The sequence below is a fragment of the Falco punctatus genome, assembly GCF_963210335.1.
Source record: "Falco punctatus genome assembly, chromosome: 19".
Taxonomy (NCBI): Eukaryota; Metazoa; Chordata; class Aves; order Falconiformes; family Falconidae; genus Falco; species Falco punctatus.
Window position 1 is genome coordinate 3,914,245 of NC_137599.1, and position 19,849 is coordinate 3,934,093.

General features: G+C 42.8%; 1 protein-coding gene across 1 annotated transcript in view; it reads right to left on the reverse strand.

The window, feature by feature from the left end:
- MEOX1 (mesenchyme homeobox 1) overlaps nucleotides 1-19,835 on the reverse strand; it is a 35,453-nt gene extending 15,618 nt beyond the window's left edge. Inside the window, exon 1 of the mRNA XM_080369872.1 lies at nucleotides 5,643-19,835. Coding sequence (XP_080225998.1) covers nucleotides 5,643-6,093 — 451 coding nt within the window. The 5' untranslated portion in view covers nucleotides 6,094-19,835. The remainder of the gene's footprint in view (nucleotides 1-5,642) is intronic.
- Nucleotides 19,836-19,849: the final 14 nt, after the last annotated feature.

A 19,849-nucleotide genomic window follows, 5' to 3' on the forward strand; every position in this document is an offset into this window, starting at 1 on the left:
AATGAGAACCACAAGGAGATCTGGTGTCTGTGTGCTTGACTGGCCTCAGTATCATCCTTGTCATCATCCTTGTCGCTGTGCTGCCCTGAAACAACCTTTTATGCTATTTCTGCACTTGGCTGCCTATTTCAAAGACAAATTTCAAGCCATAGCCAAAGGGATGCTGCACCAGTGAAGCCAAAAATCAAATAGTCACTTTGCCTAAGACTGTGGCAATCTTTCTTTTTTTCTTTTTTCTTTTTTTCTTTTTCCTTTTTTTTTTCTTTTTCTTTTCTCTCTTGCATTTTTAAATCTTGCTTGTGAAGAATCTCCAAGCAATGCAAGGAGAAAAGCACTTGTTTCAGTGAACAAAACCCAAACTGCCCATCTGTCAGGGAGTCAGTTTTACACGTTCCTTGACCCTTTCTCACCTCTTGCTCCTGTGCCTGGCTAGATTCCCTGAACTGAAGATGCTGGTAGGTTTTTTCATTATGTTGAGGATTAATTACTCAATTTTTGTGTGTAACCAGTGTGCCATGAAGTTCTGTGTGTACTAGCATAATATTTCTACATAGAAATGATATACGAAATTGTAGCAATGAGCTGGACAGGCAGCAGCATCTTCTAGATGTCCCTTTGGTTGCCAGAGTAATAAAGCTGGAAAAATTTGAGATGTGTGGCTGTAGGCTTCATGGTTGACCTGATCTTGGCTCCATCCGTGAGAAACAGAACTCAAACACAGGTCCCATTAGTGATGATGTGCACAGGGACCAGTGTGTGACAGGCTGCAGCTGTACTGCTATCCACTATGAGGAAATCAGTCTTGTTTTCATCAACGTTGTTCCTGCTACTTATACTTCAAAAATGCCCAAATAAAGTTGGGGAAAGTATGAGGAGAGAACCCCAGGAGTTGCTCCCCATGCTTTTGCCACCAGCTTTGGGAGCCTTGATCTCCAGAGCTTCCCCCTGGGGGTCTCTGCTCTCCCAGCAAACCCATGGCAGGGTGAAGCAGCTCTCCAATTCCCATAACACTGCAGGGACTAAAGCCACCTCCGTTGAATTAATCTGGAATAAAACTAGCTAATATAACCTGAACATGCACATGAGCTCACCAGTGAGCCCTGTGCGAAGGACATCCTTCCGAAGGGGCAGTTTCACCCATTTTCACCTCCAAAACCCCAACATGGATAATTTTAAATAGCCAAGTGTTGCTGGGAGCAGAGGATGTGGAGCTTGGAGCTGGTCATCCAGGCTTTATGCCACAGGGTGTTGTAAAGAGATGTGATTATTCATGGCTGGAGGTTTTGTGGTGTTGGAAATAGGTTGTTGCTTTTTATTTCCAAAAAAAAGTTGGAAATAGGGCTTAGTTGCTTCAGAGTTTTGACAACAGAATGTGGAAAATGGCAAATCTGGTTGAAAGGATGAATTGGCTTGGAAAGATTTTCCTCCTGCACTGATAGTTTTTTTAAAAAAAGCACAACAAAACCCGACAAAACTGCTTGGGAATGACAGGGACATCTGTGTCCCTGCCATGAAGCACACGTACTGCCAGGGTCCCTCCATTCCATGTGTGGTTGACGTGAACCCAAGAGCCTTTCCCAAGGGCTGCAGCAGAATACGTGCCCAAATGGTCCATCTCCCTATGCTGTGAAGTTTCCAGAACAAAACCTGTGGCAGGCACCAATCCGTACACGTGTGAATGAAGGGGCAGCCCATTCCCTGCAAAACAAGGGGCTAGATCCAGCACTGGGGGCTGGGCAGCAGGAGCTGGCTTTGCTTTGTGCTTACATCTAGTGTAACTGAATCAGGATCAGCTCTCACGGTGTAGTACTTACTCTCCCTCACCGTGTCGGACTGGTCTACTAACAACTAACGCTTTGGAGGAAAGCACGAGGACTCTGCACGGTGCAGACACAGGGTTTGGGCACCACAGAGGGTGCTGGTGCCTGTGCGTGGAGGATCCAGCCTGCCTGATAGATGTTTGTGGTGATCCACAGCCCGGATTGATGCACCTGGTGTTTGTTATTCTGCAAACTACTGGCAAAAAATCCGAAGCAACTGCACCACGTCGCTTTTGTCCCCCATGCTGAAGGCTTTGAGGGCGTATTTATTCTAAGCGCTTAAACTGAGTAGCAAGACGCTGATAGATTTTGCTGCAGTGCAACATAAAATTCCGAAAGCTATCGGGAAACGTTGGCCAAGTAAGTGACCTCATCAATAGTGGATTCATTTGGCAGCTGATAATAAAGCATCCAGAAGTTACTCCAGCGTGCACCTCGTGGAATAATGCTCAGCGGTGGCTGCGTGGAGGGCTATGACACACGACGTTCTGCACCCAGACCCCTTCAAACTGGTCGGAGATTTGCCTATTCTTTGCTTTTCGGTCCTCCTCAGGTTATCTGCTGCTATCTGCTCTTACCTACGCTATTTTTTTTTTTTTAAAAAAAAGGCTTTTTGTGCTACCGCGACTGTAAAGGGGAATTGCAAGCTTGGAAAATCCTCTTTACAGTTAGTGCAAAGCTGGGAAAGGTTGGCAGGTAGGAATGCAGATCAGCTTTGCGCATTTGAATATAAAAACCTTTCTGGAATTCTTCAGTCAAGGACATCGTATGGATATCGTATGGTTAACATCGTTAAGGGAATCATTGCACACTGTTTTTGCTTTCCCATCTCTGCTCCAGCCTTGCTAACAGTCTGTATTGTTTCATTCACATTCAGTACAGCTGCCTGAATCCTACTAGGTGTTGCAGAGCTGTTGTTGGAGATCTGGGGACTTCAGGTGTGTGATAACATAGGTACGATTTAGGACAGACAGACACTTTACTGAAACGTTATTTGCAAACATTAACGGCCGTGGCTTGTGGATGGAGAGGAGGGGCAGCCGTGAAAGCCAGCGCAAGGTGAAATTCTACCTGCGGGCACCTAAACAGGGCAACCTAAATCACAGGAGCCTGTAGAGAAATGGAAAGGTGTGTGCGTGTTTATCCACGAGTACTTGGACTAGATGCCACTGTTGTTATTGCCATATTCCTCAAATGTTTGTAATACATCAGTGCTTCAAAGCGAGTTTAAGGATTGACAAGCTTTTTTAGTATTTTTTGCACCATTCTGCTTATTTGTCTAAAATAAATGCCTCTCTCAGACTTTTCTCAGAATGTGTTGCAAAGAGCCATGGTCCAAGATCTGTATAACTTGTAATAACTATGGTTTTCACAAGAACCAAAGGTTTTTGCACACATGAGTACAAGTCGCAGTAATGCTGTATCTATATTGCAGTTCAGGTGAAACTGTGGTGGATAAGGCACCAATTAAAAGAAATAGTTTATTTTATAGGGTTTGTCTTCAAATGAATTCAGTATATTTTTCTTTACTAGCCCAGTCTCTGAGGAGAAGGCTCTGGGTACCTAGAATTTTTTATTATTATTATTATTTTAATTTTTATTTTTTAATTTAATTTTATTTTTTAAAAGCAGTTAAGGAAAATTCTCAAGAGGAGAGAGGAGACTTATGTTCTACTTAGAATAAACAATCAGTATGTGACATGTCCAGCTGCATTTCTGGAACCACTGTAAAAGCAAAGGAAATCACGATAAAATTGCTCATAGACTGCCCTCGTTTGCTTTATTTGGCCTGGGGACAGAAGGAAGGCAAAGCTGGCAGGAGGAGTATCGCATCATTCCATCTGCTGCCTGGTAAGCAGAAAGAAAAAGGAAAAAAAGAAAGGAGGGAGTGAAATGAAAAGCCACGGAGCCCCCTTTGGGATGTTTTCATTATTCTGCCTTTGCTGGAGAAACAGCTTGTACAGACAGCGACAGTTGCTAGAAGGTAGGAGACCCCGTGATTTCCAGCGGTGTCATTGCTTACAGCTCCCCTGAAAGGGAAAGTGTGGGGGACAGCAGCGAGCATGAAGGGAGGGTGACAAGGGTGTTGGTAACAGAGAATAGAAGGAATATTTGCCTTAAAGCAGCGAGATGTGCTTTGGCATCAATCTCTGCAAGAATAAGACCACCCCTCTAACCCAAGTATACTGAAATACGCTGTTTACCTTTGACTAGCAAATGTTTAAAGACAGCATTATTTACTTTCATTTTATTTTTTTAAAACGTCATTGCATTTGGATTTCGGGGAAATTTTTTGCCCCAAACGTGTTTTTTGTTTGGCCTTTTTTTTTTTTTTTTTTTTTTAATAGAAATGAATTTAAATTCTACAAAGCTGTGTTTATAAAGAAAAAACAGATAACTGAAGGGAGTAGATTCTGATCATCAAGAGTTTTTGAATATTATTTAAGTGTTCCCTGACAGCCTATTCCTATTGGAAGAGAGCAGAGATTAGGACTAACTGTGTGACAGCAAGAGCGTGAATACAAGCGTTTTGTTTAAATTGCAAACTGGAGAAATGAAAGTTGGATTAGAGGCGGCTTCTGTAGCTAACCTGTGAAAGCTAAAAATAAATAAATACTTTTGTCGCTGTGCTGTCCATCTGTAAAATGGGGATACTGGAAAATACTCCTCGTTTTGTAGCAGTGCTGTGGGGAAAAATACACTGCAGCTTGTAAATGAATACTGCAGCAAATGAAAGCATCTAAGCATCTTAATTTTTGACGGCTTAGGAGAAAACAATTTTATGCATATTTCACATCTCTAGATTTGAGACAGCGGTGGATCGGGGGTTATATAATGTGGATAACTGGCTAGCTGAAAAAGTTCACATAGACCTAGTCCAGCTGGCTGGACAAAAATGCACATCGCTCTCAGCTTATCTGAAGTAAAGCAAAATGCACTGTCTTTGGCTGTCCTTGTTACACAATAACAGGAAGATTTTGGTGGGAAAAGAATGTTGCAGGTGGGAACAGAAAACTACAGAAGAGAAACTAGGGGCGGGCTTGGTATTTAGGCAACTAACCAATAATGAGCTTAACTTTTGTAATATGTATGAGCTAATTATAACAAGGCATAAAAGGTGACTGTAAGGGACAATAAACGAAGTCTGCTGATCACTCATATTGAGTGACTGTGTCTTCCCTCCGTCGCGACAATATAACTATGAAATTATTGAATAATGCACATCGCAGGAATGTGTTTTATCAACTAGGATGACACAATGAAAACTACATTTTCTGCGTTGTTGGACATGGTACCGACAGGAAACTTTTAGCACCTCCTTGTTTGGAGGTAAAACCATTTACTACTTAGTGAGGCCAAATAGAATTTACACCTAAAGGGAGACTTTGCATCGTGTACTTCTTCCCATAAACCGAGATGTCAAAACCCTAGGATAAAAATTCTGCCTGGCACAGGCAGCTCAAGATGAGGGATCTTTGCTCCTTGACTGCCATTCTCTTAAGCCTGGAGATATGGCAGGTATGCAGCGTGTAACTCCGCATCCCAGGACTTTCAGCTCAGTGTATACGTGCCATACGATTCCCAGCAACGTACATTGTGCTGATGAGTAAAATGCCCGTTCAGTAAACAAGATCCACAGGAGTGAAATACAGACACCAGAGGTCATCAAAGAATAAGCCATTTCGTTTCAGTGTTGTTATTTCCCCGGGCAAAATTTTAAAACTCGTTTCCTCATCAGCTTGACGTCTTAATTCCTAATCTTACAGGTGCTCTCACTCCACAGCCTGTGCTACCCCACAACCCTGATTCCATACGACCTACCTGAGTTTTCCTTTTTCCTTTTGGATGACTTTTTCTCAGTCCCATTCGTAGCGTTTACGGGCACCTCATCATCTTCATCCATACCCACCACCGCGCTCACTAGATTGGGGCTGCTGCCTTCTGCCTCCCCAGAACCCAAGGCCAGTCCTGGATTTAGGCGTCTCCTGGCCTCGGTTGCTGCAAAATGCCAGTCGGGGTGTTGGAAAGAGGGGTGCTGCTCCCCCAGCGCCCGCTCCTCCTGCGGGAAGCTGTGGAGAGCGGTCAGCAGGCAGGAGGGGGAGAAATCGGAGTAAGTAGCAAAGTCTGATTTTTGATGGAAGGAGAACGGTGCTGGCGGGTAGTGGTTCAGCCCCGGCGCTGCGGGGACATCTGTGGGGGTGCTCCGCAGGCACCCCCAGAGCGGGGCAGGAGGCTGGGGGCTGCGCATGCAGCTGCTGCTGGGGGGATCCATCTGCTTCCGATCCTGTCCACACGCCAGCGGTCCTGGCTGCTTATACCGGGCTTCGAAATGGGAAGAGGAGCAGGGAGGAGGTCTTCCCAACTTTACCAAACGGATCACCTCCCTAAACGACGCTTTGTCTGTGGGGTTTGTGCTGTTGCAGGTTGGTTACTTCGGGAACTCTTCTAAGCATCTTCATCATCCTGGCTGGAAGAAGCGGATCGAGGCAGCGATGCTCCCGAATCGCTTCCCAAGGGCTGCAGCGTGCGTCCTTGCAAAGTGCTGGGCAGGAACCACTTTTTTAAAGACCGGGCTGGGGAGAGAGTGTCAAGTTTGTGGAGTGAAATGTGAGAGAGGGGAGGGAGGGGTTAACATACATGTGCTCAGCCCCTCCAACCAAAGCAAAGCAGGCAACTATTAATCATCCGAAACCTTATATGCACATCTAATGGGATTTGCAGATGGAGCCTTTTAAAGAAACAATGCCTGTATTTTTTTTTTAAAGGGAAAAAGCAGCACACACACACCAAAAAAAAGGCTTTAATGTTTCCCTGTAACACTATGAAGTTATTTTTATTGCGCTGTTAAACAAAACTCCCCAAGTCTTGGATTTGGAAAAAGCCCTAATGCAGAATTCAACAGATGCCAAATTTCAAGAACTAAAGTGGGAAATAAAGTAAGGAAGGATTTCACTGATTATACATAATTTAAGGCCCAATCCTAAGATTAAAAAAAAAAAAGTATTAAACCTGGCTTTTGCACACATGCAAGGTTTTGAGTGATTTTCTGTTTGTTTTATTAGCTTTGTAACATGTATTCGCTGAGAGCTGGGGGTTGTTGCCAGTGGCGGTTATTCTTTCTGAATTCTACTTTCCAGGGAATTTTCAATATGCCACTCCTTCCTGTGAGGAAATCTTCCGCTTCTATGCCAATGCAAGACATGTTTTTCATCTTTTGTTGAAAGTTTTATAGTTTTTCCTAACAGAAAGCAGATTCTTCGACCCTAGAGCCATCAGAGTTGAAAAGACATGAACAGGGAATCTGTTCTCAATCCCTTTTCCACAGAAGTGTGGCAGTTCAGAATCCAAACCCTGCTACGCTACAGTTCCTGCAACTTCTCTCAAGGTTCTTCTCCATGATTTTAAGGACAATTTATGCGTGCATGTATTCCATCTTTCCATAATCTGTGTTTCCAAGACTTATTCCCCGAGGTCTTGCTCCACGCTGTGTGCACCCTCCTTCCCTCCTCCCACCATTTGTGCTGAGGTTTGTGGTTTTCTCTCCTAGACACGGAGATTTAACAGATGGACAGCCTTAGTTTGTCACAGGGGCTTAAGTGATACTTTTATTTGGCTTCTGTATAATTCAGAATTGTAACGTTTCAAGGCAACAAGTGAAACAAAACAAAACAAAAAAAATTGTGCTTATCCTGATATATGAATTGGTTCTTAGAGCTTGGCCTTTTCCAAGAAATCAAGTGGGTTTAGCCTGGGTCTTTCTGAACAAGAACATCAAATTCTGTTCTATTGTGAGATTCTTGCAAAAATACTAAATACCTGATGCCCAATCCATTCACTAGGAAGAATTATCCTAACTATTTAAACCTGTTGCTGTGTTGTTTGAGAATAAACATTAAAATATATTTCCTGCTCACCGGCAGGAGGAAAACCCCCAGATTCTTTTTTTTCTGAAAGGCCAGGTTTACTGAATTTATATATATATGCAAATGTTCAGGGCACTGGCAGAATCTAAGAGCCAGAACTTTTTGCCAATGCAAAGCATTTCATTTTCATTCTCCGTGTGTGTTTTCATGTGTATCACCCCCGCTCGCTTCAGTCTCGCGGGTTATTAGGAGGTTGTATGAATTCAAGCCTGGGTCTGTTGTTTTTCAGTTTACAAAACGACCTAGCTAATTATGCCAACGTTTATGTCCTTGCACATGTACTTGGGGGAGAGGAGGGAGGCTTGCCCGTTGGTCTGGTGTCCCCTTCAGCCAGGTGTAGCTTTGGGCTCCCTTCGGGAATGCCCAGGAGCTCCGGGCAGAGGTCGGGCATCACTTGGTACTCCAGGTTAAACCGCTGGGATGCTGTTTTCCCAGCAGAGCTGTCACTGCTGCTCCTGCAAGCTCAGCTGTGGGAAAAGGAGACAGCCTGGCCTCCCCAGGCGTGAGAACCCCGGTGCGGGGCTCCCGCACCCACCGCAGCTGGTGCTGTCCCTCAGCGCCTCAGCGGGGGCCTCTGACCTCGGCATCTTCCTGACACCTCCTTCCTGAAGGGAGAAAGAACAACAACCCTCCCCGCCTGCTAAACCCCATTTGTTGGCTGAGGCAGCCACCTTTTAACCTTCGTAAAGTCAACATCTCTTCAGGCGAGTGCTGCGGCGGGGAGGAAAAACCAGCACTGATGGAGATGGGGTTTCGTAATGAATGCTTCCATAATGAGCCAGAGGCTGGGACAGCGGGGTTTATCTTTGGGCTTTCGGTCGGTTCCTCCTGTGACCCCTCCAGGAGCTCATTTCTCAGCTGCCTCACGGACTGGGAAGCCTCTGAGCCCTGGCACAGTAACCACATAACTTGGGGAGGGGGAAATGACAGAAGCTGCACCCTGCCTTCACCTCTCTCCTCCTGGCAAAGCGACTTTCTTTCTCAATAAAGACAGACCTGAACCATCCCATGCCACTTTTGCATAGCCCTGTTCTAAATCACCTTCACGCTTGCACCGTTTCTTGGGACAGAGATGCTCTCTGGAGCTGGAGCCCTGCTCCCACTCCGCTTTTGCTGCACCTGACCCAGTACAATTCTGTCTGCACCTGAAATCCAAAGTGATTTCTTAGATGGACAGGTTTTACTCTGATCACATGGCAAAGGAACATTTGGCTGAACAACAGAGACACCAGCTTGTCAGAAGTCTAAGAAAAATTTGCATCTCGTGGAGAAAACTCCAGGCACCAAGGTCTACTCTTGAAATTTTATGAGATACTAAATCGCAAATTAATAACACCCACTAAAAAATAGTGCTCTCCAAACTTTTTTTAATAAATCCCAAACAGTGCCATGCACCCGACTGAAGTAACTGGGAAAGCTTTCCTCCATGTGGGTACTAGACCAAGACTGGGCGATGCCTTGTACGTGTATGAACCCTTGTTATTAACTTCGTTGCATGTTTTAGCACTGATGAAAGAAAGCTGGAGAGCAACAACTAGCCGATACTGCATTCAGGAAGCTGCTGCTTAGTTGCAGAAATTAAAGACGGAAAAAGTTTGTTAGTCTCAGGTAGCTGCTTTATTGCTCTCTACTAACCATCTCCATGGAATCGCAGAATGGTTTGGGTTGGAAAGGACCTTAAAGATCATCTCGTTCCAGCCCCTCTGCCATGGGCAGGGGTGGAAAAACTGCTAAATCAGGTTGTTCAAAGTCCCGTCCACCCTGGCCTGGGACACTTCCAGGGAGGGGGTGTCCACAGCTCCTCTGGGCAGCCTGTGCCAGTGCCATTTTCTAGGCTATTGCCCGGGGCCGGCTAACTGGGAGGGTGCTGAGACACAAACAGGTTGCCCAGAGATGTTGTGGCTCCTCCATGGCGGGGGGTTGGGACTACATTTTGACAACTTTGGGTCTTTAAGGTTCCTTCCAACTCAAACGGCTCTATGAACTGTCACAGTTTCAGTCTTCCACTTTCTCTTTGGGGAAAACAATTCTTCACTCTTTCCTAGTGTCTAGACTCCGTTCTCACTTTTACTGGCTCCATCTCATTATTCGGAGTAACAACCTGTTGGTGCCGCGCAGGTGAAGAACGATTATTCAAGCAAGTTTTAAAAACTTGTGCTATCTACGATAAGCCAGCCTAAACACAAGCCAGATGTATTTTAGACTTCACTGTAGCTTCTTAATCATGTTTGTGGTGCTTTGACTTCTCTCCAAGCTAGGAATGAACATTCACCAGCACCAAGCTGGGGTTGGTGGTCCAGGCTCTCTCAGGGAAGAACGATTTCTGAAGGGAACTGCAGCACTGTAAGAACGTGAAGCTCCGTTTCCAAGGGAGAACGTACGAGATGTTGCGCTCCCCCTATGCCTAGAACCTCCCTTGCAAACACTTCCCAATGTTGTCTATCTGCCCAACCGCAGCATTTCCCCAAAGAATTCATGTGATGTCAGGCTAAAAGCTGTTGTAGCAAGACATTGGGAAATGGAGCAGAAAAAAAATTTACGCTGCTGCCTGAAGCTGCTGTATCAGCAAAGACCCGGTGGTAAGTTCACTGGTAGTGGTACAAGATGACACTCGTTGGCACAGCTGATGCTCCTGGAGACAGTTCAATACTCTGTTAGGAAGTCATCTGCACACAAGTCATTGCGAGGTGAGGAAAAATTGTCGTTGACCGTTCCTTGAGCTGCTCTCACGCGTAGGATGGGTCATTTGGCAATCTCACATTTGTCCTGCTTTCAGGAGACTGTGAAATGAAAAAAATGTGTTGGTACTGACACATAAAGAGGGAAAGAGGAGGACAGGGAGTCTAAATAAAAGATTGGGGAGCCAGCCCTGGGCTTGCTTCATCTGCTGGGCATTTTTGGCATGTTAAAATATTACAAGAATGGATCATAATACCTAGCATCTCTGAAGTTTATTTTCAGGGGCATTTTGCAGACCTGTTTCATGAATATTTACAGTTCTTATTCTTACCTGGCAGAAACAAGTTAAATAGCTTTCCTGAGGCTGATGGAGTAGACCTGTAGTCAGAGATCGTAGCTCCCTTTTACAGCTCAAGCCAGGATGACCCGAGGCAGGAACGGGGGACGTGGTACCTCCTGCATCTGACTGGTCCAGCTGACATCTGCTGAATTCAGCAGGGCATGGCCGTTGAGCTGCACGGGCAAGGATTTAGCACCATTGCTTGTCTGCCTGGAGAAGGGAAAAGGCTGAAACTAGCACCAAACTGAAAATAAGGAGAGTGGGTCTTATGGCTCGTGGAACTGCACGTGGGCTTACAAAGGCAAGTCAGCCTCCAGCGTTCATGGTCTTCTCCACCGTAGTCAACCTGAGTTCTTTAGAAAGTGAAGTCCCATGCTAGCAGAATTTTTTTTTTTTTTTTTCAAGAATAAATGGCTTTAGCATACACGGCAGGAAGATCTCAGCTGTTCTGAGTTCCATCAGATCCATCCCACGGTAGGAAGCAGAGCTGCAGCAAGGATTTTCAGCACTCAGGAGCCTGCGTTCAGTGATGGAACGAGTCTCCCTAAGGGTCTGCTCGCACATTAAGGCTGTTCCAGTTCTGCAGATGATTTTCTATGTGACGAGCTCCAAGATCTTGACAGGATTCTGTAACTAAAAAGCTCATTTTCACTTCTGAGAGAAACAACTGGCCAGTGAAGCTTGGAGATGGGTTAACTGAGGCATAAAGGCATCAAGCAATTCAGTGAGGGAAAGTTCTCTTCTTAATAACAAGATCTGGCCTACTTATTAAAAAGGAAGTGATCTATAATTACAGTTGAATTCTAGGAGCCAGGACTCCTGAATTCTTTACCTGTTCTTCATTTTGCATCCCTAAGTAGCTAACACAGTGTATAAGGCTACATCTACACTGCGGTTCATCTGAAGCCTGGCTTACACTACAGGTGGTAGTAGTTTAATGTCCGACACAGATAGATCTATGCGAATAACAATCACGACCGCTGGTTTTGCAGAACACTGCATGTGCTAAAATTTGCTACATCACATTTGTTGTGACTGTTGGTCTGTAGGTGTTGAGAAAAGGGGTGTCTATACTGTCAGGCTACGTAGTGCCTAAACACAGCGTGCTGGAGGAATTATTGTCTAGGTGTATAGGATAAAATATGTGGCAGGTTAAGGCAGTAAACATCCAAAGAGTGAAGCACAAAGCAGGAGGGAGAAGGGAGAATTAGGCACTTGAGAGCTTTGCTGCATCGGAGCCACCGCTGGAGAGCTGGCAGAGGGTGGGGGGCTGGAGGGGGGTGCAGGGACCGGAGCAGTGAGCACCTGAGAAGGAAACAAGAAGGTGGCTAAAGCAGGAGTGAGAATTAGAAAGCAAATGCCAAACCCAAAGACAGGTTCCTTGGGTCTATCAGTCGTTTTAGTGGTTTTCTCTGTCATTCTGAAGGGATAAAAGAACAGAAAAAGCAGAAAGCTTAGAACTAGTGGGAGCGGTGTACACAGAAGGGAAAAATGATCTCCTAGCAATGAAAGTTAAAGAGTTACATGGTAAAGAGCTGTGTTGAAGGACATGAGATATTGGACAAAGTCAGGAAATGTTAATTTGCATTTTGCTGTAATGCCATATGACAAATTAGTCCAGTTTAAAAGGCCTGTATTTGCAAGAAATCACTATGAGGTTTTTGGTAATTTGGAGGAGGAGATGCGGAGAGTGAGAAAGCCTGCATTCCTTCTCAAAAAAAAAAAAAAAAAAAAAAAAAGTCAGTTATTCGTAACAGTGATATCATGGCTGTATGATACATTTATCTCTTTTCTCCCAAAACTTCTAGGAACAGGTTTTCAACCAGTTTGTAGGGAGTGTTCGAGCAGGAATTATATGTCATATCAGAGAAATAATGTTGGAGAGAAGGTGCCAAACAACCAGCTTCTCAGTTTGAAGTAGTATAATGAATATCTTAGCTTATGTGATTAATGAATGCTTTTAGCCCTGAAGACTTTTACCAAAAGCACAGTACACTTTAAAAAAATTACAGTACTATTATCTGGTTTTGGCCATGGTTTTGTCATAAAATCATTTTTATGCTTCAGCTGCAAAATTCGTAAGTAGATTAAACCTGGCTTCTGTTGCATTTCTTGAGTTTTACAGCAATGTATTCGTCACATACTGCAACACTCTTGGTTTCTTTGCACACAAAGGTGATTTGAAGGGAATATCCATGGAATTAATGTCTTCTTAACCTAGCACATGACTTGAGAACAAGCCATTCAAGATGAACGATGGGCTAAAACTATAAAATAGTGCAAAAGAAATGGTTGGGTAAGCAAAGGGTTAACATACAATTTGTGAGTCTGTTAATCTCCCAGATTAATGTTGTCGCTGCATCTTTGAGACATACAGGCCACCTAATAACCAAGAATATTGAACCAAGGTGATCAGCTGGTGCATTAATTACACTTACCACACTTCTGATTCATTAATTACACTTACCACAGAATCAGGTACAGCTCTACCCAGCGTACCCACTTCATTCTCCTCTGTGTGAGTCCTTTGCTCTGCAAATACGGTACGCTTAAAAGCAGGATCTCAAGAGTAAGCTTATTAAAATACTTCAGTTCCCGTTGATTTAATGACTTGGGGTTTTCTTCTCCACATCCCATTTCGCCTGTCCCTTTAGAAATCGCTGATTGAACAAAGGAGGGTGAAACGGGTGTTGTTCTTGCATTAGTTTGGAAGTTTTGCCTGGCTAGTTTTCCTTCCTATTGCTTTATTCAAAACCAATACGCTGGCAATCGTGAGAAGTGACCTTAGTATAGTATCTGGGGTTCTTTCAGTCTAGTATTAGGGGCTCTTTCGGATGAGGTGGTTGAACCCATGCTATGCCACTTAATTTCTCCTCAGCAGATGCTGTGTGCGAGGCTGGGATTGTTGCCACGTCGCTCCAGTCTCAATAAAACTAGATGAAGGTAAATTGAACAGAATGCATCCTTCCCCCTTTGTTCATGCCCACAGCAGCTAAGGCACGGACTAAAAAAATAGATTTGCAACCTATTAACTCTTCATGGTGAGTCATTTGCAAATTGAATCTGATGTTCCAATATGCCTGTAACATTCGCAGTTCCAATGTGATTTTCTGATTGTTTGATTTGCCTTTGCCTTTTCTGCAAAAGCACTTGTACATTCTCACATTTGTCAGCCTCTCTACTTAATTTTCTGCAAATTAAAGTGCATGCAATAACATGCTCACTGTGAACACAACACTCTTTTAAAATACCTTGCTTTTTTCCTCCATGTATATCTTTTCATGCCCTACTGCTCTGTTTTAATTCATCTATCCTTTTTGGTTTGGTTTTGGTTTTGGGTTTTGGTGGTTTTTTTGCAGTCTTCAACTTGTATTCTTCCTCCCTCCTTGAATTTTTCACTTTCCTTAACTTTCTCAGGTTTTCCCCTAAATTTTTAAAGGCACCTCTATGACCTTAGCGTATGATTCCCTATAAGATCGGAGGGTGCTGGTGCCAACGCAGGAGCTGTGCAGTCAAATCACCGAGCAGAACGATGAAGGCTTTTTTCCTTCCACAATCTCATCTGATATTTTGACTGAGATTCAGTGTCTGACTTGCTCGGCAGCTGGGGAGCTGGAATCACTATCGCAAGAATTTCTGATTTAATGATAATGTTTCTCTTAGCGCTACATCAATATTTCCGGTATTAATTAAATTTGATGGTTTTGCAGTAGTGAAAAAAAAAAAAAAACAAACCCTGCTTCAGGTACAGGAAACATCAAGATGTGTTCACAGACACTTACATGATAATTTATTTTAGGACAGAGAGCGGCGGAGGCAAAAAGCAGAAGAAAGAAGCGGGCAGCTTTAAGTTTGAAATATTAAAAGGAAAAAACCACTCGATGGGAACTGCTTAATTACATTACCCAACATTTCATCTGCCTGTTGTAAGATTTTATGTTTGGAAGATCACTGGTTTTGCTTTTAGCTGGTTTTATTACCGTGTTTCCTACAACAAGGTGTTTCTTACAAGGTGTTTCCTACAACAAGGTGTTTGGAAGGAAAGGTGCAAGAGGTGTTACAGGTGAATGATGGCAAACTTGAGTTACCTGGGTGCGTTGGGTTCGCTTGCAGGAAAAACTCCGCTGCATTTGCAATAATTAGATCGAATGAATGAGCTCTATCATGGTCTTACCGTTTCTATCTTCGCTCTTCTCACGGAGGTAGTTGCTACCCCATCCAGCTGTGGAAGTAGGTAGGAAGGCTGATGGTCAAACCCCTGAAGTTTGCAGGAGACAAGTAAGCAACTAGCAATGTTATATGGGGAGATATACATATATAAAATTATATATAATGTTCTCTGGAGAAAGAACCCCTGACAGACAGACACTGACAATGCCTTGTTCCTAAAAAAATTGACATGAAACCCTCAAAAAAAATTGGTGGTGCCGCTGTCATTGAAACCCAGGAATTTGATGCAATAAATTCTGGGGTGGGGAGATGTATCCATGTTTTTCTTGCACCTTGGATCTGTTCCCACCTAATCGGGATTGTCTCCTGCAATTTAAAACAATGCCTTTTGATTCCTCTCTACTATTAAGAGATAAATATGAATAAAAAGAGGTAACTGTATGTCCAGGTCTGAAGACGTAGCAGTTGCAGGAGGCAAAGTATGTGCAGTTGTTTCGGCAGCTGTGTGCTGAGCCCTGTTGAGGGAGGAAAGATCGCTGCCTGATCCCCAACTTCTGTATTCCTTGCTTGTCCCTCCTCTTGCAGTTTTTGTTTGGTTTTTTTTTTGTTTTGTTTTTTTTTTCTGGACTTGAGGCCCTGTGCCATGTAAAGATGAGGAATATCCTTTCCTTGAAAGGTCATAAAAGCAAGCAGTGCCTCAGCTACAACATTAATCCTTAAGACAGGAAAGACCGTCTGCCAAAAACTTTGATAAATCATTTTTTTTTTAACATAATGAGCTCTGTCTTTACATTGTGCATGCTGTTGTGGCTAATGTATGAAGAGCTGAATGTCCTGAACAAGGTCCAAGGCACCAGAAGCTTTCTATTCAATCAAGAATATTTTTTAGGCTCAGCGAAGGAACAGTTAAAGAGTTTGACGGGCAAATATTTGTAAAATAAAAAACCCCACAAAATCAGCTCAGCTTTTGGCAGATTGCAAAACTCATCTGTTGTTTTCATCAGACCACACAAAAGAAACAGGAACCGTGGCATCCCCAAGGAACAGATAGGAACAGAACATTCAACGTTTTCAAATCGTTTTTTGTGGGTATAGATTAACAAATCTACACTTATACTTCAGTTCCTGGTTCGTTTGGAGACAGGACAGAGTGCAACATTTTCATTCGGGATGTTTGTTGTAATAAGGAACCCATATGTTTCTGGAGATCCTAATAAATAAATAATTTATAGGATTATCTGCCACATGATAAGCTTTCCAATTTCCTCAGTGTTAAGATTTCTGCACTACTTTTCTTGAGACCATGCTTTGCTGCTGCTTTTGTCATTGTGCTGCGCGGGCTCTTTCCCTGCAGCTAGCTGAACTATATGCAATTAAATGCATATAATTTTGGAAAAGATTAAATGCGTAAAATTAAACACATAAAATTCTGGAAAAGATTTTCGGAACAGCCAGAATTCATTCCTATGCTGAATGACTGTTATGGACGATGAAATGATTTTTTTTTTTTTTTTTTAATTTCCCTAAGTTCAAAAAGTATTATTTTAATTCTTATTGTTTGCAATGTAGTCACAGGACTACAAAGTCACAGGACTTTATAGTTTTGAAGAGTTCAGCATAAATTCTGGTATTAAAGATGTCCTATGGAATCCTAGATCGTAATTCAAGTTCAGTCAGTTCTTACACCTTAGAGCTAGAGCAATGAGAACCTATTTCTGTTCAACTTCAGATTGAAATTCAGATTCCAATTCTCTTCCCCCTGTAATTTCTGCTGAGAAGGAATTAATTGCTGGCGGTGGAGTATCTCACTCTGCTGGTAGTCCTCGTAAATGCAATCTCACTGTGGCTGCCGTTGAATTGTGCACCAGTTCCACTGTTTTCCAAACATCCAAAGTTCTGTAGCCCGTAAAAAGTGAATTTACACTAATCAGTGCTTCAGGGTGCTGAACCTAAAGCCCCTGGCAGATGCAGGTCACGCCGGGGGGTGAGAGCAGAGATGATGTGCTGACCTTCCTTGTGGCATTACCCTTATTCCTTCTTCCATTGCTTGATTATCCTCCCAGAGGATTTTTTGCCAAATGAGAGGATTCTAAAGGAAATTCCGAAAAAGTTTCTCAAGTCAATATAATGAAGAGGATGTTTTGGGTTTCATCTTTTTAGAAGATCAGGTAGCAAATCAGGAGGTATGGTGGGACCCTTCTAGAGCCTGTCATCTTACGTGGGAAAAGTGTGTTTTGTAAGAGACTGAGAAAAATGGATTGTTGATCATTTTTTCATAATTCATTTTGAATTATCTCTTTTCCAGTAGTATTTGCAAGTCACCAGCCCACTATCAATGTAAGTGGAAACAAAATGCAATTCTTGTCCATACACCTGGCAACTGGCTTGTCCTGGGTTTGGACATTCTGATCTTTGACTCATTTTATTTCTTCGGATGAATTATTGCTTTATCGTGAGACTTACAGTTACTAAAATCAGATAACAATATATAGATCAGGCAAATGAGTTTGCCAAACAAGAATTTCTACTATAAACTGGGAGCTCACCAGTTGGAGGCAGTAAATGGGATGGAGCAGGGGGTCAGGACATGGGTATATAAACTAATTCTAAGACGATTGTGAGCTGTTCAGAACATGGTTATGATAAATAATATATACATTCCAGAACTGCAGAGTTAATCAGGCTAAACCTATAAATACTTCTAAAAAGCCTAAATACTTGACTTATATGACTTGAGGAAAAGTTGAGGGTTTAGGCTTTGTTTTCTGTATTAAATTACACAGAACTGTCCTAAACACTTTCTGGTTAAAAAAAAAACCTGACAAATTAAATACTTTAAGAAACAACAATGCTTTAAACATTCTATAATGCACCATCAGATATGTACATAGGGGGTCAATTTTCCATAAAACCTTTTATCTCCCTGCCTTTTTGCATAAGCACGCTGCTGACAAGCACAGTTTGCCTTGGAAAATAATTTACAAAGGGGAATTTAGCATATTGCCTTTGCATAAAAGAGCAGTTCAGAATTTTTCTAAAGGTACTTCAGTTTCGCACCACGAGGTGGAGACGTCTACCTGCAAACTAATTTTTAACCCTAAAGTTGTAGCGAAGATTTAAATAAAATGTTGCCTTCCCCCTCTCCTCCTTCCGCTTCAAAAGAAATGAATAAAAATAGAATAAAAGTAGGCAGGTGCTTCATCAAGAAACTCCGTTATTCTTTTGGTTTGCACTTAAAAAAAAGAAAATCTCATTATTCTTTTGGTTTGCACTTAAAAAAAATTCTCATTATTCTTTTGGTTTGCACTTAAAAAGAAATAAACCTCATTATTCTTTTGGTTTGCACTTAAAAAAAAATTCTCATTATTCTTTTGGTTTGCACTTAAAAAGAAATAAACCTGATTTTTCTTTTGGTTTGCATTTTTTTAAAAAATATCTCTGAATTGTAGCGACTGTCCACTGCTGGATGGATGTGAGGGTTCCCTTGCCATTTTGCAGTGTCCCTTGCATACCCCACCCCAGCAAAGTTTGCTGGTGCAACCGAGTGGCGAGGAAAACTGGTGAGGAACTCCTTTGCATGGAAGAAGTTCACACCTAAGGAAGTTAAACTCCCAGCTGGACCAGTTCTTTTAGGAAAGACCAGTGCCTGGGTGGGCAAGTTAGAAAAACAACCACATTCTACTACTTGCTCATGGCAAAGGCTGAGGGAAACCTTCAGGTAGGACAATTATTCTGAGTTACTCCAAAGAGAAATGTGAAGAAACTTGGGTTTGCAATGGGAAACGAAGGGCAAACTCAGGATTTTCAGGCTCCTTGAGTCCTGTGTGGCCCCAGATGTGCTGAAGTCATGCTACAACCTTCCCCTCGTGGCCGTATCCTCATCTGAGTTTATTTTATAACTTACACGCTCCAGGCCCATTCAGCAAATTATAAGTGTGTTTGCCACATTGTTGTCTGGGTGTAAGGGATGAAGCTATTTTTTCCTCATCGCTGGACTGTTGCTATTGTGGGAGAAAAGTGTCTGAGGAACAAAATCCTTTGCTAGAATGTGACCGCGACAGCCACTTCTGTGGTTCGTTGCTCGAAGACAGTGAGGCACCATGGTTCCTGCTGTGACTCAGGATGTAACAGTTATGGTTTATGCAGAAAAAAAATTTGATTTTCACATTTTCTTGAGTACCCCATGGCTTGCCCTTTTTAGTTTCATGTATGAAAAAAACAAAGTAAATTGTTTCTAGTGGATGCCTTTTTTTTTTTTTTTTTTTTTTTTTAAAGTGTCAAGCAACTGGCTTCTGAAGAAAAGGGGTAAATTTTAAGATCAGGGAAACTGAGGCGAAATTTGTTAATGCACAGACTAACCCCTCACTTGCAGAGCCTGATGTGCTGAAGAAGCAGAATTCTTAGGAGCAGAAACATCCGTAAACTAGAAATCCAGCCTGAGGTGCCCAGGTGCATTTAAGGCACAAAACCCTTTTCCTCCATCCAGGAGAGAGAAAAAGCGATGCTAAGAAACGGACACCCAAGGAACTAAACTTGGGAATTTTACAAAAGGGAAACACCTTTCTGTAAGAAAAAAAATTTAAATAAGCAATACAAGCAAAAACTTTGCAAAGCTGAGAGTGGAACTGGGTTGATTCTTATTCCTTCAGAATTCGCCGCGGATGAACTGCATCAGATGTTGCCAAAATGCTCTAAGTTTAATATCGTATAAAGGAGCATCTAATAGGTGGATCTATATCAGAAGCTATAACACTCCTGGGAGACTTTGATCAGTCCTAATGCTGCAAAACACCAAAACGAGTTATTATGGACACTCTCCTCCTGTTGGCAGTGGTTTCTGTAAGCAAACTACAAGAAAACACGGTTAATATGTTCTGAAAGATGAAATTAGCTGTTTCGGGGTGGGGGCAGGGGGT